The sequence below is a fragment of the Nelusetta ayraudi genome, unplaced genomic scaffold (assembly GCF_046127955.1).
Source record: "Nelusetta ayraudi isolate G7.1 ecotype Tasmania unplaced genomic scaffold, CSIRO-AGI_Nayr_v1 ptg000031l, whole genome shotgun sequence".
Classification (NCBI taxonomy): Eukaryota; Metazoa; Chordata; class Actinopteri; order Tetraodontiformes; family Monacanthidae; genus Nelusetta; species Nelusetta ayraudi.
Genome location: NW_027466081.1, coordinates 4,604,091 through 4,625,459, shown reverse-complemented (window position 1 = coordinate 4,625,459; position 21,369 = coordinate 4,604,091). Strand labels below are relative to the sequence as shown.

Here is a 21,369-nt window from a genome sequence, read left to right as displayed (position 1 = left end):
GGGAGGAAGTGCCGCCAGGGGCCCCGGGGCTCCTGGTTAGTATTCCGCCCCGCCGCTCCTTCCCGCTGTCCTCTATTACCGGGCCGAGACTTTAATCAAATAAGCAGCGACGGGTAAGGGGGAGGAGGGGGAGGGAGATATGATGGTGGGGCGGAGGGGGCGACAAATAATCCCGAGACCGACAACCGCCGCCGCCCGATTACGAATGCAAGGCGGCCGGACCCCCCGCTGATGACTGATCTTGTACTTGTCAATAGGCGGGCGAGACGGGGAGACGGATCGGGGCAGCAAAGGTCGCCCGGAGGCGGCTGATCGGCGCAACAGGGCGGCGCTAGCTTGATGAGCGAGGCCGATAAGCAGCTCGGCGAAGAGACGGGACACGACGGGACACGACGGACAATAAGCTGTTCGACTTTAGTGAGTCAAACGTTGTGAAAACCTATCTTGTTTTCTTTCTTCTTTTCCTTCTTTTGATTTTGCGAAAAGAAAAAAAAAAAAAAAAAAAGCGCTAATGCGGTTCTGGAAATTGACCCTTGGTGATGTCACAAAGGGCACTGATGCCTTACAGATACATCGTGCGTCCCCCAGCCAGGTGTCAGATCTGCCCTTGAGAATACCTTGTTCTTTTGGTAGAGGGTCCAACAAAGCATCAGTTTTAGCAAGAAGAAAAAATCAGGATGGGAGGCTGCAAACAGAGGGCTAAATACACTGCGTCCGGGAGATTTATAGAATTGTTTCTGACAAACGCAGCCAAAGCCTTGGTCCGAGATTAAAAACAAGGCTGTGCAAATGGGTTTGATGTAGGCAGAGGCTGTCTCACCTGCTCACTTACAGGATCGCTTGTGTTTTCCAATGATCAATAATTTAGAAAAAAAAAAGCAAAACAAAACAAAAATCATGAACGTCACCGTGAGGAAGGCTCAACCTTGAAAGGTGCCTGATAAAAACCCTCTGCAGCCGGACCCGGAGCCGACTGTCGAGTGAAAGCGCTCATGAATATTTCAGCGTCCTGGCGGTAGATGGGATGAGGGACGGTGCGAAGGGCCTTGTTGTACATCTCATCATCAGACCGCCGCCTGCGACTGAAGGCGCATCAACGGCCTTTTTCGTATGACCGACCAAACGGCGTTGAATTTACGACGCCTCGGCCACGGTGTTTCCCTCTCTCTCTCTTTGTCAATTTGCGCGCCGCGGACGTGCGTGCGTGCGAGCGGGAGCGCGGCGCCAAGCAAAGTCACGGGTGGCTGAAGCCTGAAGTGAGCGGGTGAGTGGGGCAAAATGGCGCGTAATTACAAAAATATAACAGGCATTTCACGCACGATTAAGTCTGACAAACCTGTTGAGAATTTCTATCTGAAGTCTGCGCAAGGATTTTTTTGTCCCTGAAGCTGACGCACATGAAGACTGTAGGCGTGTAAATAAGCAAAATAAAGCCGAGCTGCAAATAGGAGCAGATTTTTCAAAAATGCTTTTGCAATAATGGCGATTTTTGCACATCAATGACCACTGAGAGCCAATGGCTGGTTCGTGGTGTGGCCTGTAGACTGTTTAAAATGGTGGACATGGTTTCCTGTTTCAATAGAGGAGGCTAACGCGGTACCAAAAACCTGCAATATATCGTTTGGCCAGTAGGGTACGCCAAAGTTGGTTGCAAAAAGACAAAAAAAAACGACTGACTGGCAGCCTGATTATTTTGGTTTCTTATGATTCTTCTGGCTGCTTTTGCAGCACGCAGCTGGACTAACAAGTAAATTCAGGGAAGCACCGGCCTCAAGTAATAGCCAGACTAAGCTGTGGTGCAATATTTAAGCGCCTGAAGTAGCAAAAGAATAATAATAATAGGAATAAATCAAACACGAGGAGCCCTCATGAAAAACCAATGGGAAACCCGTGTTCCTGTCGTAGCGTCGGAAGCTTGAGATCCCCTGCATATTGTATACATGCTGCAAAAACAATGCGCTGACAGTGGGGGAATTCGTGTGAACAGTAGATTTAAACCTCTTTTGAATCTGTCACTTTAAGACTTCCTGTATACGTTGCCGAGGACGTTCACTTCCGTCCCCCAGCGCCTGACATTTTTACACAAGACACTGCTGACAGGATGATATGAATAAATGAATAATTACAAACTCAACACATTGGGTTTAGTTTAATTTACCTTTTAGGACCTAGACACGATATACTCTTCAGTCCAAACACCAGACGGAAGAAGCCCTTATTTAGTTCACCGCAACAACACCTTTGTGCATCTTTCTCCAAATCCTAGCGGGTGTGGGGGGGCGGGGGGGGGGGGGGGGGGGGGCGGCTTGACACAGCGTTCAGGGCCCAGCAGGAAACGATGCAGTAACAGCTTGTTTGTTCAGCGCAATTCTGCTCTCCTGCCGCCGCGATCCATCTTGTTCATCGGGAGGAGATGACAGCGGCGGCGGCGGCAGGTGCGGGGCGAAGACGGGGCGACAGGTAATTTAAACAGCGAGGGGAAATGACTGCCCGCCCACCCGGAGGTGTGATGACTCAACCCAGGCAGACGTCGGTTGTGACATGAATTTAAAAAAACAAACAAACAAACAAAAAACCCCTGGGGAGCGGGGGTTGCAGGACCATCCTTACCGTCGCAGGTGTGAGTGTTGCACAGGGCCTCCTCCGTGTGGAGCCCCATGCAGATGTCCCCGCCGTTGGCCGGCGCGGGGCTGGTGCAGGTGCGCGTGCGCTGGTAGTGGCCGCCGCCGCAGCCCACCGAGCACTGAGACCACGACGACCAGCAGGACCAGGCGCCTTTCACTGCGACGCACACAAACAAAACAAAAAAACAACAATGAGAAGGACGTCGAGACGAAAGCAGCGTGGTTCTGGCATCTGAAAGGTGATTTTTGCTCGGAAAACCTCCTTCATGGAACTGATTGGCGCGTGAAATGGAAAACGTCACCCATGGGATCTATATAACTTTGGTTGCCTGCACGGCGCCCCAGCAGGGGGGACGTGAACGCGCGGCGCCGCCCCCAGCAGGAGACACGAGGCCGCGAGCTGCTTAGTATGCGACGGCCGTTGCGAAAAACGTGATGTTCCGATGCGAACAACAGTTTAATTTGAGTTTGCTTGGCTGATTATGTCAATATTACCCCGTGATTGCCTTGTTCTTATCCCCCCCCCCCGTACCGTGGGTTTGGCTCCGCACGTGCCAGTTCTTCTCAGAAACGAGTGTGTTCGCATTAAATCGTGTCCATCTTTTAACGCAGACGGTTGAGTAAACAGTCAAATAAGAAGTAATCGGTCCCGTTGCTTTCTATGTCAACAAAAACTGAATTTTCTGCTTTTCTCAATCGTAGTTTGGGGAATCAAACTACGGTGGACACCAACTGGGCGTGTCCATCACGGCACTGAGCAGCTTCAGTAGGACACTGTGGCGTTCCCTCCTTCCTCCAGAGGCCAGTTGCACCATGCATCACCACCCAAGGCTGCATTTAAAACATGTTTAATTCCTGCAGCTGATCTGCTGCACTAACCGGGGGACCTGTCGTCGCTTCTACTGTTGTCCAGACCTTCAACACGCAGGCAGCACGTCACACGGCTGGATGCAGCCCAAATATACAGCGTGATGTGTTATCTGCCCAGCACCTCATTTGCACCTAACCCGTCAACCTACTGTTGTGAATTATGTGTCTTCATGCATACATGCATATTTTTTGCCCATCCAATCGTGTGTAAGCACTGGCAAAGCATCAGTCTTATCTTCTACCCGATGTTGTAGCAGGAGGCTGTAAACAGAGGGCTACATCTACTATCCTTTTCTGGGGTAAGTAATCCCGCAAGGCTGTCCGACTGAAGTCTCGAGTGAAAAATACAGATCTCAAAATTGAGACAATATAGGCTGCAGCTCTATTTCTTAATGCCTCCTCTTTTAAAAATGTGCCCCTTTTCTTTACGGCTTTTTAAATGCTTCTGCCGAATGCAATCTTCACAGTTCCATTACAACGCTGGTGTATTCTGAGACTCGCAACCACAGAAAACAAAATCAAACTACATCCAGTAAATACACACCCTCAAACAAATACATATTTATGTGTGATCTTATCTCACAGTGCATTCAACGCTAATCATTTCCTGCAGTGCTGATAAAAAAAAAGAAAGAAAAGAAATAAAGGCAAGACATAATGCTTTGGAACACTACCTGATCAACTCCTGCATCACGTTTCAACTCATTAATTGTTGCGTTGAATTAATCCTTCCATGCGTTTGTTGCCTCCTGGTTCATCTCGCAAGCTCGCAAGAAGTTCATCAGCTGAGTGGATTAGAGTAGTGAGGCAGCCTGTGGCCACTTAACTAGCTGTCACAGGCCACCGCCGCTCGACGCCGCCAATGTTTACCTGGCTGAGTGTCTGAATTAACCGAATGACCCAGCGGCTCCCTGACTGACACGGCTCTTGTGTTTTGTTTTTTTTTGTGCTCAGAGGGCTGAAAATGCCTCAGCTCGGTCTGTCCGCATGGCCGATGGCGAACACCAGAGGCGTTAATGTGGATTAGACGGACTGAATTTCCGAGGGAGAAATTGTCGAGTTTAAGCGACACACAAATTCAGCAAAAAACAATGAAAGTGGAGACAGCAAGCGGAATTGCAATTCTTCAAAGGTTCACACCTTCTGGGGGATGCTTGCAGGATGACTCATTTTCACCTTTACTTTGGCCAGTGTCCTTTTATCAGGCCCAGACAGGCCGGGTGACAGTCGGCGACAGAGCAATTTCTCTACAGGCTGTCAGCGAATGTCAACATCCTGTTTTTTTTGCTTTAATTTAAAAACAAAAAACAGAAACACACACACACAAACAAACTTGACAGACATAAAGGGGCAATTTGCTTAAAGTTGAAATTGCACCATTTTTCTGGTGGGTGCGATGTCTATACACAGAGCTATCCTGGAGTTTCATGGTTCTACTCCACTTACAGTGCCTGGTGTTGTTGAATGTTTTTTTGAGCCACATCGATCTCCAAACGAGTGGTAAAGTTTGTTACACTATTTTTTTTTTCTTCACCATTGTCGACAATGCAGTGAGCAGTAAATGTCTGAAATGAGTGAACCATGCCTTTAACTTTGAACGAGTATCCTGGTTAGGCCAGGTTCCGCTGGCATCAGATCAGTCTTGACTTGATAAGCCTCAAACGTCAATTTCACTTGACCCGATTTGACATGCTGACTGGACTCCCACTTGCCTTGACCGGCCGAAACACCACTTCTAGCTCCCACTGGGTAGTAAGCAAGGCCGGATCTCGATTTTCCCCGGGTTCCGTGCGTCAGCTCCGAAGTCGACCGCAGGTGACGTCCGGAGAATACCAACAACGACCAGCATTTGCTTTTACCGCAGGTGTGCCATCAAGCTTTGCACCATTCACTTATAATTCATAAGGTGCAACGTCATAAATATTCAAAGCAAAGTTCTGAAGGAGTTCAGGGCGTTTTTCTTACTGCCAAATATTCTGTGGATGTTAGCATGTGTACGTGTGTGTGTGTGTGTGTTCACACGTGTCTGTGTGTATGCTTGCCCTCGGCTTGGTCTAATTTGCACTGACTGTCCGACTGTGGTCATCAGAGTTCCGGGTCGGCTGATTACGGTTCGACGAGGGGTTTAAAATAAGGTGATTCCATTTTGTGTCCGAGGACACCAAGCACTCCGCTGCGGACGATTGGTAACCATTAGCTAATGAGGCTAACGATCCACTCAGCGCTATTTTACGGCCGCCACTGACCTCCCTTAACTTTCTGTCTCCGTCTGTCTTACTGCGCCTGCTCCTTCTTTATGAACCCATAACGCAGTGATGAAGTCATATTTTATCTCCACTCCACTTGAGTGTCGGTATCTCTGCATTTATGATGTTTTGCAGAAACTTTCATGATTAAAAATAAGCACATAAAAGCGCTCAGATCTTCCGGACGCACTTCACCCACCGGGACATGACTGCACGTTGCAGTCCTGGTACTCCACCGGCGAGCCACGGCACGCCACGGGGGCGCTCTTCCCTTCCGGTCCGGAGCAAGTGCGCCGCCGGGTGCGGTAGCCCTTGGCGCAACTCTGCGAGCAGCTCGACCAGGATTCCCACGGTGACCAGCCGGTACCCGCAGCGGCTCTCACTACAGGCGTCTTGAGGAGCTCTGCGACGAGTGCTGGGGGGAAAAAATGAAAAGAAGCTTGAGGTGAGATCAGGCAAATTATGCAAATTCACGTCATCAATGTTTGCAGGTAAGAATTCCGTGTCTAGTCTGTTAATGAGATTCCCAGAAGTGTGAAAGGTTCATCCTGTACTGCAACATGCCTGCTGCGTATGTGGTAAAACAGAGAAATCGAACCGCCACTAGGTCACCGACAGCACCCACAGGTAGATGCTGAAACCGCTTCTTTTTTGTCCTCTTACAAAAATATCAAGGGAAAACAAAGCATGTGTTTCAGCTGGACGTTTTAAAATTTTTCTTTTTCTTTTTTTTTTTTTTAAATACGAGACTGCAAACAAAGGGCTATTTTACATGTTTATCATGTCCTGTTTTGTAGAAATATGAACTGTTTCTTGGATTAACTGATTGTTCAAAACTGGTCCACTAGAATCCAGGAGAATAAAAAGAGATCAGAAACATAAATCGGCCCTTTGTGATGTCAGAAATTACTTTAACATGGTAACGACCACAAACCCTGGCTCGGTGCTGCCTCCTTGTTTCTGCCCCTTCTGCAGACGATCCAACAAAGCATTACTTCAAGCAGCAAGCCCTTCAGTAGGGAGGCTGTAAACAGAGGGCTAAGTGCGATGTTCTCTGGACATCTGTAGACATTTGTCGATACGTGACCACCACATGCTGCTGCTCCAAAAAAAAATGGATACAATATTGGAGAAAAAAAAAATCGACTCGCACGCCTGCCAGTCGGAGGGTTGAAAGATTCTGAGGTGAGATTTGAGGCGTGTGGACGTTTTGATGGAGCCTCGACTTTGCCACCGGGCAACATTTTTTTTTTTTCCCACCTGTCCTGCGCTGCTGAAACGACGTCTGTGTCTCTAATGCCTCTCCCTGCACCTCGCTGTCTCTCTCACATCTGTTTGTCAGACTGGCAACAACACACACACACACATACACACTAACACACACAGACAGCCAGCCAGACGCACGCAGGGGGAGACAGGTAATCGATTCAGACGAGGTGTGCATGAAAAAGCCGCCATTGGGGAGCGGCAGGCTGTGAACTGTCGGCAGCTCTGTCTGCGTCGGTGTGTGAGTGTGTGTGCGTGCTGGACCGTGACCTCGCCTCCAACAGCATGTAGGGGAGCTGAGGCCTCCAACAGGGGTCGGGCCGCCCTGATGGAATCTCACACACCTGCCGTTTAATTTGTTTTACAGTGCACAGCACTCTCACTGTACGCAGATGATACATGACTGTACAATCAACTCTGCCGTGTCCACAATCCATCACATCTTGTAAAATTGTCCACTTTCCGCAGTCACCATCCCACTCTGAGCTTTTAATTCCAATTCAAGGGGAAATAAAATATAAAAAATGTACTTCCTCTGCACTGTCCCCTGAGTGCAGAAGGAAAGCATTAAACTGAAACTGGCTGTGTCATCAAGTGGCACTTCACTTATTTATGTCGAAGCGTCACCCCGAAGAGGTTTTCCTTCGGAATGAATAAATGCATTAAAAATAATAAAAAAATTATGCATGCATCAACAGAATTCATGAGAAATAATAATAATAACAACCTGGCGAGGCAGAAGAATGGAGTTGTCGTCAGCAGAGTCTCAGAGCGAGAGTCGGGCTTTTACCGAGCGGCCATATTTAAATTCTAATGAAGAAGAGTATTTTTTTTCATCTCCTCCACCTGATGTTTCACTTCTTCAATTTTCTAGTTTTTTTTCTGACTCACTGTCCGTCTCGCAGGCCGCCGTCCCGTCGTTGGGGCAGTAGCGCGTCTCCACCTTCCTGCGTCCGATCTGCAGCTCGTGCGGGTCGGCCAGGTGCGCCCGGCACATGTAGCGCATCCGCTGCTCCTGGCGGGCGCCGCCCTGAGTCACGTTGACGGGCATCCAGGGGGTCCAGGGGGTGTTTCTCTTCACCTCTGGACACGCCTCCAGATTACAGGCCTTGTACTCCTGCAAGAAAATAAATCTTAAATCATCAATCAAGTCGTTCAATTCATCAAAGGGATTTATGAGACAAAGCAACTGAACTGCAGCAGCTCTCCGGGGATGTGTGCAAATAAATCTGCTTTCAAGCCCCATAAGCTCTGTTACAGAGGATTACAGATGATTCTTCATGCATTTGCTTTGTCTCTGTACCTTCGTGTGTGTTTGCATTTGTGTGTGTGTGTGTGTGTGTGTGTGTGTGTGTGTGTGGTTCTTACCAGCGCGCATCCTGGACAACTGTTGCCATTCTCACACGTGCGGACCCTGGAGTGGACGCCTCCTCCGCACTCGGTGCTGCACTTGGTCCAGGAGCCCCAGGGAGACCAGAAGATGGGCTGAGGGCAGGACTTCCCCTCGTTGCAGAACCTGCAGACAATAATTGATGCAATGAATAAAAATGCATTGAATGTCGCCCATGAATGCGAAATCTACTCTGAAAGCCTCTGTGTCATATCCACTTTTAGATATTTGGTTTGAAGTTTAAGCGCCCTTTGTTTGCAGTCTCCAGCTAAAATACTGAGTCTTAACTTCTTGCTAGAATTGATGCTTGGAAACATGCAAAAGCAAGGCGATCTCAGAGGGCGGAGCCAAAACCTAGCTGGTGTGTGTTTATTTATTTTTTAGTACCAATGCCCCTTGTGACATCACAAAGATCTTATATCCAGAACCACATGTTTAGCACATGCTAGGTCGGCTTCCTTCTCTCTATTTTCATGCACGTTTTAGTGTAGGCAAAAAGGGCAACTGGGAAAATGTTTCTTTTCTTCTTTTTTCATGAGTCTTTAGATGGAAACACATGTAGTCATACTTGTGATTTCACAAATGACAATGTTGGGGCTGATGGCCTCTTTCTCTCTCTCTTTTTTTTTTTTTTACCGAGAAGAGATGGAAACCTTACTGGTCTCAATAACAACTTCATGGATCAATGATGGAAAGGTACAAAATATCTCTAAAATAAGACAACCTGGGAACTTGTACGCTGTAGAAACAAGTCATCAATTGAATATTACAGCCCATGAATATAAAGTTGGGTCGTTTGATTATCTACCGACATCACTAGTGTGGTTTTTCCGTTAATTCACCTTGACAAAGTTCAGTTAAATTTTGAATATGAGACCTTCAGCCTCATTTCACTCTGAAAGTTAGAAAATAATGGCAGCAATATAATGAACACATTAGATTCATTAATTTTCTTTTATTCATTTTTTTTTTTACCTTTCGTCCCGGCTCGGCCCCACACACACTCGGCCGCCGTGCCGAGGCGACGGGTTGTTACAGGAACGCTGACGGAGCTCGAAGCCCGTGCCGCACGTCGTGCTGCACGGTCCCCATGACGACCACGGCGTCCAGCCCCCGTTCCTATGGCAACAGACACAAGGAAAAGCTATTTCACAAAAGCCTTGCTATTTTTTTTTTGTTTTTTTTCTCTTCTCCTTCCCTCCACCCCAGACTGGCGTAATTATCCAGCAGCGCTTTCACCGTTACTCCTCCTTAGACGGCAAATGGGAAGGAAAGGAGCCGCTCTCGTCCAATCACGAGGGCTGCTTTTGCAAATCTTGAGACGCACGTGGAAGCGGCGGCGGAGAGACGGTCGTCCAATTCGCCTGAGTGCTTTGTTCCTGGGCAGCTCTCCTCATGATTTAATTGCTACGTTCTGCAAAAGCACAATTCAATTTTCGACACCAGGGATTAAATCTGGCGCAGATATCTGGGAGTGTGGGGGGGGGGGGTAGAGGTGCCCAGGCTCTTTGTCCCGGCTCCGCTCTCCGTTAGCGCCGATTGGCCACATTCCGAGCCACGGGGAGAATCCGAATGTCACCTACATTCCTGTGATAAGATTCCACACAGTCATGATCGCTCCAGTATTCTGTCAGCGGGTACGAGTGGACCCCGTAGACCAGGGGTCACCAACTTTTTTTTGGCGCTGACAGCTACTTCATGGGTCCTGAGCCGTATGAAGGGCCACCAGTTTGCTGAGTTATATATTATTATTAAGGACACCTATCTATGTGAAGACGCTTATCACGCTCATGAGATCTCGATAATTATCAAAAATGACTTCACAAGGTCGGATAACATTGAATTTTGGACGCAGCTCAATGAGCTGTGCAATTTTTCGAACGGGTCTGCGGCCTACTCATGAGGTCCTTCGGGGCTACCTGGTGCCCGCGGGCACCACGTTGGTGACCCCGGCCGTAGAGGTTGATTCAAAGTCAGTCAGGCCTTTGAGCCTCCACTCGCACATTTTAGCAGACAAAAACCTTCCGTTTCCGTCACAAACAAGTTTTCAGGCGCGACCGGCCTCGACGTGGACCGCTATTCTGGGGATGATGTTTGGTAATTTTACTGTAGTTATCTTGTTTTTGGTCATTTCCTTTGTAATGTGTTTTGCTGTAAAAAATAAATAAAATTGAATAAAACAACACAATTACTTGTTAAAATAATAAGACCTTCTTATGGTGACATTCGCGATCGAGCGCAGCCGTTCTATAAAAGGTCCCTAGTTGACTAGAATTTATTCTTTTTCCTATTTTTTAAAGAAAACCTTGAAGGAGCCGCCATCACAACGCCCTCCGGACGCTCAAAACAAGTGAATAAATTCAGATTCTCTTTTTCAGCAGGTAAATTCCTCGACTTTGCTAGGACTTTATTAGGAGCCTTGTTTTTTTTTTCTTTTTAGAAGAAGAAGAATTCCCCTGTCACCTCACACCTACAATCGAAAAAACATAAATAAGCACTTCAGCAACTTTGACCCTGTAGTCACGCACTCTACCAGCCAATTTACGGACCTTGTTACGTGCCTCCTGTAAACCGGAGTTGGCAGTTTGAGTTTGTGCGGCATTCCTTTTACACCAGGAAATAATTGAGTCGCACGCCTCTGCGCTGCCTTGGTTTTTGCTTTATATTTTCTTTATAAGAACAGCCTGTAAAGGGGAGAGCTCACAAAAGATTTACATGGTGGTTAAAAAAAAGAAAAAAAAACATTATTGCCGGCAATTACTGCCAATATCTCCTTCCTGGCTCTCTGAGCGAAAACATCCCCGGCTGTGTGTTTAACAGCCTCACCGTTTGCTCTCCCGGTGAGTAAATATTTACACCATCCTGGGTTCAGTTTGAGGAAACCGATCACTTAGAGTGTAGAGATCCTCTTGGAGATGGGTTGGATGTGTCGTCGGTCTTAATTATTCCAGAACGTTCATGTCATCCAAAAAAAAAAAAAATGAAAAGCACAACGCTTTGCAACGCCAACTTTAAAAGCTGAGTTAAGGTTAAAAATTCAAAAACGACTGGAAAGAAAATCAGAACAAAAGCGATTGAAACACACGGTTTGAATACGGGAACAGACAAAGAGGACATTCTGGGTTAAACATCCCAATAAAAATGCAGAGTTGAAGATAGAAGTGTTGGCTTTTGTGTGCTCCTGATTTGAGACACTTCAGGCCAAGTGCTCCCGAAAGATCTAAGGAGATCTATTAGCTTTTTTTGCTTTTTCATATTTAAGCACGTCAGAAATATATTTCGCCTCTGGGCTGCTGAGTAATTTATAGAGCAGGAGAAACATTTCCAGCACCGAACATGAAGGTTTTTTTTTTTTAGTTTTTCTTTTTTTACAGAGAGCAGGATTTTTTTTTTTTTTCTGTCGTCGACTCAGTTTTCCTCCTACGACGTCAGCGTTAATAAATGTGCCGCAGTGTTTCTCCTGTGGAGTCCTTGTCACTTCTGGATCCCTTTTCTGTCTAACAAAGGCCTCGTTTAAGATTCCTGCCTGATGTGACGCCAAGGTCTGGGTGACGACGAGCGGCTGTTAAAGTGACAGCGACGCAAACGCAGATCAAATCCAGTCATCAGCTTTGTCGTCGGTGCGTGATACAGCGAAGGGGCAATGTGCAATTTTCAGGAATCGATTTTCGTCGTAAAATTCCTAGCTGTGTTATTTCTTCTACATTAGAGCGTCAACATCACAAGCCTTCGCTGTCTGCTGATATTGAGCCTCTTTATTCTTTTATTTACAAAGCCAGACTGTTGGTACATAATTCACCACTAGAGAGACCATGTAAACCGACGAAAAGATGCTTTGCGCTCGCAGCCCCCAAATTAGCTAACGTTAGCATTCATTTGCAGCACGTTCCATGCTATTGACATGTGTTTTCCGCGGTACTAGAAAACAAAAAGACTCACAAAATGGCGTAATGTCACTTTAAAGACCTCCTTTGAATTTAGAAAAAACTTCTGTCAAATAATTGTTTGTAATTTCGTAATTCAGTTGGTATTTCAAGCAAAATTCCCTTTATGTTCTGATACCAAGCGAAAGCAAAAATTATACATTGATATTGTGGATACCGATACTTTTTCTCCGTCAAGAACAACTTCATATGTTTACAGAAGAGATCATCTTCCTTTTTCAGCCCCGAGGACCCTCAGAATGCATTACCAGACAGGTTTGGGAGGTTCAACACTTGAGTATCGATCGGCGCGACACAAAAATCCATACGCCCGTGTCTGTACGGAGCGGAGTTGCAAAGAGCAACCCGCAGAAACGCATGCGCGTTTACCTCGAGCAGTTTGACACTTCGATGGTGGCGCCCTCGCAGCTCCGGCCTCCGCAGCGAGGGGTCGGACTGTCGCAGGACCTGGAGCGGCACAGGCAGGAGCTCACGCCGTCCACGCCGTCGCTGTTGCTGCAGGGCTGCCAGGGAGCCCAGGGTCCGAAGCCGCCGTTGATGGTTTGGTTCCGTAGCTGGCAAAGAGTCAACAGTGGGAGGTTCATTCAAGAGCTGCTGGACAGTTTGTCCTGGCAAAGTGTTTAAATTGCATCACGGTAATCAAACAGCTGTGATTCTAGTAGAGTTTCTTCTTCTCCTACAGCAGTGGCTGCTTTGTCCTGACGTTACTTTCTTCTGAAGCAGAAAGTGTTTCTACCGAAGAGGAAGACTAACAAGCTTTCACTTGGCTCTTGTTTCAGGTTCTGTTGAAACGCTGGTACTTTTAAACACCCTGACAGCATGCACACACACACACACCTACTTCTTTGACACAACCTGAGCCTTCTTTTTAGCACATTTCCTACAGTTATTCTCCTGTTTGTTTCATTATTTCTCACATTAACATGAAAGGACAAACTCCACAGGGATTCCAGCGCCTCTCTACATTGGCTGAATGAGCGGATGTCAAAATAAAGTCCTAAACCCGGTGTAGTTTGAGACTTGTTGTTGCGTAGCGCCAGGGATTATTGTGAGCAGAGTAATAAATGCAAGAAACGGAGGAAAACAAACAGTGAAAGGAAACTTATTACCACCTGTCTTTGTCTTTAGCGCTGAGGAGGCGCTCGAGTCAGATAACAGCTGTGTGTGTCACAACCACTTTGTCAAACTTGGCTTCGTTTATGTTACTTTTCCCCTCTTGTTAAATGATCCTGTCCTCTAACAGAAGGTTTGTTTCTTTTCTTTGCTTCTTTGCTTTTGACTTCTTCATCTGATTTGACCTGTTCTTGATCTCCTTTACTTGTAATTTCAGCTTCGTTGCAGGTATGTCCTGGCCAAGACAGGCACCAGTTGCAAAAAATGTAAATATATGTATTTAAATACGGGAATATTGTGATATCAATATGGCATAAATCATTACAGAACACAGGTAAAATAGCTCAGGAAGCACCTGTTGATTCAGTAAAAGATTCAATCGGCCCCCTTTTTGGCTGCCCTGGTGTCGAAAGTGATATTGAGTGTACAGACTGCACTCCTGAATTGAACTATTAAGAATTAACTTAAATTAGCATCTGAGCTAGACCATTATGGACTTTCCTCTTTACCTCCAGCCCAAAATCTATATTTTGCACGTTATCCAAATTGCTCATGTGCAAAAAAAACATTTCCCTGAGATGTCATGACAAGTTGTCGATCCCTAAAGATGCTAGTTGGACCACAGAGGTGGAAGTGGAAGCCGCCACCCAGTGCTCCTGCCAGTGCAAGTGTGGTGTGACCGCGCTCCCCACCGGGCAGGCGGTGATGTTCTGCTTCCACTGGCTCATGTTGGAGCTCTCCTCCAGGGTGGTGCACCGGCGCTGCCGGAAGTCCCAGCCGCAGTAGGGGTCCCTCGCCTCCAGGCACAGCCTGCAGCAGTGACAAAAGAGGGGGGAGGGGACACGTGCATGGTGACTAAAACATCATTTTTAATAACAGGACTTGGGGAAAAGAAAAGCTGCCCACATCATTTGTGAGACGGCAGAAAAGCACATAAAAGAAGTGGCGGCGCGGCGGCGTGACTAAGTCGCTTTCAGACACTTCGCTGCCCTCAGACCTTCTGTACCGCCGGCGCTTTATAAATAACTGAAAGGTGACGAAAAAAACCAAACAAACAAACAAAAAAAAAAATCAGACGGCGGCTGCGGCGGTTCCGTTCTCCCTCGGCTCCCGCAACAAAACATGGCGCGTTGGCCAAATGGTGGATAAATATTTGTAAGCTCCCTCAGTAAAACAGAGGCTTAATGATGGCTAATTAAATCTAAAGCTGCTTAATAACAGTTAAGCCACTAGAGCTGATCTGGACGCTTCAGGAACGGCGGACGCCTCTGCTGTTCGCTTTCACCTCTCCTCCTTTGTCGCTCCATCGACGCAGCCGAAGCCTTTGTTATTCGTCTATAAGAACTTCTTTTTCTTCTTCTTCTTCTTCCCAATTTGTTTTTTTAATTTATGAAAGACCTTGACAGCTTCTCAGAAATCTAATGCCACAAAAACTTTTTGTGTGCTGTTTTAAAAAGATTTGTAAAATTTGAAAAGATTTGAAAATGTGCATAATTTCCAATTAGTTTTGTAAATAAAGTGTGTTAGTGCTAGTATAAAAATTACTTATTTTTTACTTTGCAAATGTACCCTTTAAAGTGTACAATAAAATGTAATTGTAAAAACCAAACATTCTTCTTCTTCTTCTTCATGCTGTTGTTTTTCTTCCCCCTCTCTTCGCCCGCTGCCGCTGCTTATTTGAAGAACCCTGCAGTGTTTTTGGCTGAGCGACTGAGGAATCTCAAGTGTTGATAGAACTCTGCGCGGCAGGCCTGGAGCGACGGGTTGAGCTGGCGAGAGGGGAGGTGGGAAACGGAGCCTCCGCAGCGGCGGTTGTGTGTTTTATTGGACGCAGGTTAACCCCCCCCCCCCGCTCCCCCCACCGCCACCACGCAGCAGAGAGACGGGAGGGGGCAGAGGGCGCGACGCCCGCGTGGCCACTTTAATTAAGCCGCGGCAGATGCAATCTCGGATACAACTGAAACAACAATCGTGATGAGGTCAGCCGGAAAAATTCACACTCCACTGAACCCAATATTTGCTGTAAGGGCGGCCTGGGACGGGGAGGCCGCGCCACTGTTTACGATGGCGGCGGCAGAAAGACGCTCGCTGGGTTTTTTTTTGTTTGTCTTTTTGCATTGCCTCTCCATCACCACCGTCACTTCATCCTCATCCAGATGTCTCGCTCTCACCTTCAAGCGCGCCGAGTGTGATTGCAGGAATCAGCAGAGAGGAACAGTTAATATCATTTTATGACAAAGTGCACCAGGGCGACAGAGTTAAAGGCCTGATTAAGTGGGTAAATTTTGCAAAGAGGCTCACTGGAAGGAATCCGACCTCACGGAAACACTGTTTTTATCCACCGGGGAACAGAACTTCAGGACAGACAAAGTCCCAGGGAGACAAAGACGATATGCGTTCACGGCGTCACTTTCTGCGTCAATCTGATTGAGTTGTTTCAAACTGAGGGATCGGATTGCCACGTCTACATGAACACTGAAGAAGGTGATTAGATTGAACTGTGTGAGAACCGATTAGAAATCCACCAGTGTTTAAGACAAAGCTGTTTGCTAGACTGATCAGTCATCGGCTGATTGTGTTCTGCTTAGCCCCTTTTAAAACCGTGACACCGAAGAAACATGGTGCGACTGCTGTCTGCTAATGAGACTTTCATTGTTGCCAAATATGGCTACAACATATACTGCATCTTCATGATCTAAGTTACCCACTTTGTTAAGATTTTAACTTGGATACCAGCAAAGCATGACTAATTAGATCTCCAGGAAAAAGCATATTTGGCCCTCTGTTTACAGCTGCCGTGTTAAAATTAATGCTTTGTTCACAGGCACTTCGAGAACTTTGGCATTTTTGCAAAAGTGGAGCATGAAGAAGAAGTCAAGGATTTGTGCGTCTCACTTTTGGGGGAGGGGGGTTCACTGGCAGGATAGAGACTCATTATTGCTAGAGGACACGGGCGAGGTGGACATTTGCATAACACAGCACAGATTTCAGCAGTTTTGTCTGAAATCTGCACTATTAGCCAAACAAACCCATGAAATGAAGTCTCAAGCGCTGTGACACACCGGCGAGCAAAAATGGAAAAAGCCGATGAGCCTTTGAGAGGTTTTTATCTTTCGGGAGGCTTTGGCTTTTGTTGAGATTCATCGGAACTCGGGCGGCGGGGGCGGCTGAGGCAGCAGTCACGAGGACGACACAACTAGATTCACCGAAATAGGTTTGTTGTGGAAAAACTGGGCTGAACGGAGCGATGGCCTCAATCCCGTCCTCCTCGGCAACACAGAGACACAATGCCAGCTGCGAATTCTTCAAGTCGGCTTCGGAAATCTCCCTCAGACGAGCAGCAGGTAAGTCTCCCAGTCTGGGCTTGCGAGTGTCCTTTGCTCACATACAACAGCCGAGGATCTCCTAGATGCTCAAAAGAACCACAGGTTGGAAAACTGAGGCACCTGTTTTCAGTTCCACAGTGTTATGGCCGGAGGGAACGAGCGGTCGCAGGCTTATGTGCCGCATTCCCGCTAATATGAGATGAGGAACTGGTCCACGGAAGAGGTTTGGCCTCTCGGAGCTTCAGAGTAATATCCACAATCATTTCTTTCAACAGGGGACATTAAATAAATGAGAATTTACCTCCAGGGGGAGGAAAGAGGCTGTAGCAAGTCGTTTGTCTCCCGTGCCGACCTTTCAGCTGCCGTGCACAACGGCTCGGCGGCTACGTTTTTTTTCTCCGCCCCCACTCCTTAAAAAACATGGCTGCTCTTAAAGTCAATTAGAGACAGCGGGGCTGAAGCGGCTCTCTGAGGTGGGAATAGAAGTTTCCTCCGAAGTGGCAGCTCGGATCTTCGGAACATACACAGCAATGTGTTGTGTGCGCGCGTTCCACAAATATCCTATTTTTCGGGTACCAGTGGAACAGTTTATTATAGGTGCGGCGCCCCGTGTAAGGACGTTGTTTTTGGCAAATTTTGCAAGGCTGATATTTAAATCCGCAGCGTGCGCGCCCGGTGCCGCTCTCCGCCAACACGGCAACAAAGGCCCCCCGGTAAAAGCTAAACAAACTGCGTAAACACTCCAGCGAAAGAAAAAAAATAAATAAAAAAAATCAGCCCTGGACGATAAGTCAGCGGCGGTTCTCTCGGCGTGGGGGCTTAAATGGCGTTTTAAATCGTTTGCAAACGCCGTAAAAAGCAGCGTCTCCTTTTATTGCCGGCCCTCCAACAAACGGACATAAACAACGCCTCGCTTCGCTTTTAATGGCGGGCCGTTGGCACATAATTGTGCATATGATAACTTGACCTGATAAATTATGGATGGGAATTACTCACTCAGGCGCGCACACAAAAGGCTGCCTTGGGTGGCGGTGGCGGTGGTTGGGGGTGGGGCAGGGGGGGTCTGACTCAGAGAACACACCTTGGTGCATCGCTGGCTGCGAGCCGACGAGCTTTGCCTGAGTGCAACGGAACCATCCGTTTCCGTGGAGCGAGTGCTGGAGCCGGTACCGGCTGTCTTATTACGGTACCACATTACCGTCATCACTTTTTTTTTTTTTTTTTAATCTTCTCTCAACACTGCTGGTGCCTGTGAGCGACCCGCCAGCGCGGAGGCCTGACAGAGCGGGCAGTTTGCCGTTTCCACATCCATGTCACAGAGGACACAGTGACATGACAACAGCACGGTCGCTGTTGCCAGGTTTCTTTTTTTTTTTTTTAATGGGCTTTTCTTAGAGTCGCTCTCATGAGTCACCCTGTGTCGTCCCTTCCTGTCCAATCAGAGTCCCCGCAATCTGTTGATGTCACATTTTCAGCTCGCTTAGAAAACTGGCCGAGTTGGTATTAAAACACAACCATGGTACCAGGTACTGCCACCTAATGGATAACCTTAAAAATAGACACATGAGTATAGTCAATTTGAGTAAGAGACGAGAAGAAGCTACTTGAGAAGCCAATCAGTCTCATGCATATCTATCACAGGCCCCAAGCCTGGCAATTGAACCTGCGGCCTTCTTGATGCGTGTGTGTGTAATGTGATTGGCTGACATTGATGACACAACCTAGAATCGTCTGCTCACTGGGCAATCACTCGCTCTGTAACCAGCGACAAGCATGTTGAATCTGTACCTCATAAGTTTTAATCTGACCTTAGACGTTAAACGGAATTTTCAACATTCCAGTGGAAAGATAAAACTTATTGAGACTTTGAAGAAACAAATTCAGTGGTGACAATTCAATCTGTAAAATATGCATTATATTAAGAATTCAATGGCTGTTTGAATAAAACAAACAAACAAACAAACAAACAAACAGTTGACAGGAGGCTTGGAAACAAGGGAAGCCGCGATGAGGATAATGCAGTGTGTGCAGGTTTTTATCGGACCTGGACAATATTTTCTTTATATATGTATAGAGCCAAAAATGTCTCTAAAGAAAAAGATATTTCTGTTCTACTCCCAACTGGCTTTGACATACGTTTCGGATTGGCCAGCCCAGTACATCCTCTCAGTAGTGCTGCTGCGGAGCCACTGAAAGGAAATGTCAAGCTGTTAAAAAACCGATCGCGTTTCCTCCGATTCTGAAGCGTTCTCTGCGTCGTCTGTGGCCTCTTTGTAACACATCCCGTGGAGCTGGAAATCCAGCCATATTCACGGCTCTCCATCTCCTTAAGAAGGTGACGTCATGCTGAGAGCCCACCACTGGCTGGCGCTCTTCAGAATGCCTCCATGGAAGCGCTGACCATCCCCGGGGCTGTTCCACCTGCTGCGGTGTGATGTGTCAGCCAATCAGAGAGGCTGCTCGCCATAAATCAAACACAGACAGAGCTCCGCTAGCTCTCAGCGCTAATGCAGCCAATTAGGCCCAGTTGGAGGCCCGGCTCAAGAGGTGCCTGGCCCGTTGAGGGTGAAAAAAAGAAACAAGGAAAGAAAAGATGGGTGGCCGTTTGCCAAAAACACACAAAAAAAACAGACCCGCTGCCTTTCTTGTAGAATTGTCGTCCATTCAGAGGAGGAGTGGAGGAGTAAACAAGGAAAATAACTAATTTATTTGACTGTGAGAGAACCAAGTAAGTTGACTAAACACTCCTTGAAACAAGAGAGACAGATAAAGGTTTGGCCGGAGTTTTAATGTAAACCCAAACAAAACACAGACTCATCCTGTGAATACGGTTCCTTCACAGTGGCCTGAAGCCTCTTCTGTGGTAAAAGGTCCCATACTATGAAAAAAAGGCCCTGCCAGCATTGGTGGCTTTGCAATTCATTTATTGTTCCACTTATTATGAACAAAAGCAAACAGGTTCCCGATAAACAGCAGGCTGTTGTTTATCGGGAACTTGATTTGAGAAATGATTTTCAAAGTTATTTGACACCATTCTGTTTGACTTCTGAATTAAACATGGAGATCTGAAAATAGCCCTAATTACTCAGAACACGGCCACAAAAAACAAAACAAAACATGAAAATATAGTTTTCAGCGATGATGTTTTTGAGATGCTGATGGATTTAAGATGCAGTCAATCATTGGATGACGGGGATATACACAAAGCTTGATTAAGTAACTGAAATCGTCTTAAAAAAAAATCGTATAAACCGTGATTACAATCCTCAGGGAAACAAACAAGCAAACAAATCCTACGCAGGAGCTTCGTCAATCTCGCTTCTGTGTGTTGAATTTGCGCTCCCCGCGCACGTAAAAAGTCAACAGCAGCCACTTAAAAGTGCCAATTAGCCTCAGCCGAAATGAAAACATTCACCCTGCAATTTATCCCTTTGTTTGGCACGACTCGGAAAATGATCCAGGCCCAATAAAACATTAATTATCCTCGCTGCCTTTTGTTTTTACAACGAGGTGATTTTTCATGGCTGCCCATCTTGGCCAAAAAGAGGATCAGAGTTGTTGACGCTGTCAGTGTCGGGGGGGCGAGAGGGAGGGAGGCCGGTGGGGGGCGGCCGTTAAAACCGGGGGCTGATAGAGAGAGAGAGAGAGAGAGAGAGAGAGAGAAAGGTGCAGACATATATGGCGGAGCCGGAGAAAAAGGAGTCGGGAAGGTCGGAAAGATTGCGCGGAAGTGCAGCCAGAACAAAGCCCGTAATAAAAGTAACAGCATTATGAAGCAGCAATGAATATGTCTGGCAGCGCCCGAGGGGCCATCACTCTCCCTGTCTCGCTCCATTGGCTGCTGAAGGGCTCTCCTGATTGGTCACACGGCTGCAGCATCGGCGGCGGCGACGGCTGCAGCAGCAGCAGCAGCAGCGGGTACCAGAGGAAGAGAGCAGGAGACCGGCATCGAGCAGCGGGCTGCAAATTAGTCTGTCTGGAGACAAACCTTCCTCACGTGGAGACAGTCAAGGGCATCCACATCAGCGGGTCGCGGCTCCAGAGCCACTTCTGCTGTCGCTGCCGCGGTGTCACTCTCGGACACACGGAAACTCTTCTGGCCATGCAAACGTGGCTAATCCATCCATTTACCCATCCGTCTATTTCCTACCAGCACTTCCTCGATTACACTCGGGCGGGCAGGGGAGGTGGAGATGGCGGGCTGGTTGTTGCTCGTGTGCTCACCCAGCCCAAAAAGTTTTTTGGCTTTCTGGTGACTTGCAGCCCATAGCGCAGTCGTGTCACTTCCCATCATGCCTCTGCCACTCATGTGATGCCTCAGAACGTATCGGCCAATCAGAACGATCCGAGACACAGCAAGTACGATGGGAAAGTTGTTATATATAGATTTACAGTCCATGACTTAGAAATACACAGTGACAGAATGGTTGTGAACTGTGTTTCAGGTATATTTTTGCATTGCGTCTATTGTTATCCTCGTCTATGGGGAAAAAAAAAAAAAAAAAAGCTTTTTCGGCAACAAAGGATTTTGGTTGCAGTACCGCGAGTAGCCACTAGTAAAACATGGCCGCACCACCATACTGGAAGTCC

The 21,369-nt window shown here is 47.2% G+C and overlaps 1 protein-coding gene across 5 annotated transcripts in view; it reads right to left on the bottom strand.

The window, feature by feature from the left end:
* Positions 1-21,369, bottom strand: part of sema5ba (sema domain, seven thrombospondin repeats (type 1 and type 1-like), transmembrane domain (TM) and short cytoplasmic domain, (semaphorin) 5Ba) — a 173,808-nt gene that overhangs the window by 11,454 nt on the left and 140,985 nt on the right. For all 5 annotated transcript variants that reach the window (XM_076030998.1, XM_076030999.1, XM_076030996.1 and 2 more), the window contains 7 exons: positions 14,146-14,263; positions 12,710-12,894; positions 9,372-9,515; positions 8,375-8,522; positions 7,898-8,123; positions 5,940-6,155; positions 2,611-2,781 (listed from right to left, as the gene is read on the bottom strand). In XM_076030998.1, the coding sequence (XP_075887113.1) occupies positions 2,611-2,781; positions 5,940-6,155; positions 7,898-8,123; positions 8,375-8,522; positions 9,372-9,515; positions 12,710-12,894; positions 14,146-14,263 (1,208 nt within the window). The remainder of the gene's footprint in view (positions 1-2,610; positions 2,782-5,939; positions 6,156-7,897; positions 8,124-8,374; positions 8,523-9,371; positions 9,516-12,709; positions 12,895-14,145; positions 14,264-21,369) is intronic.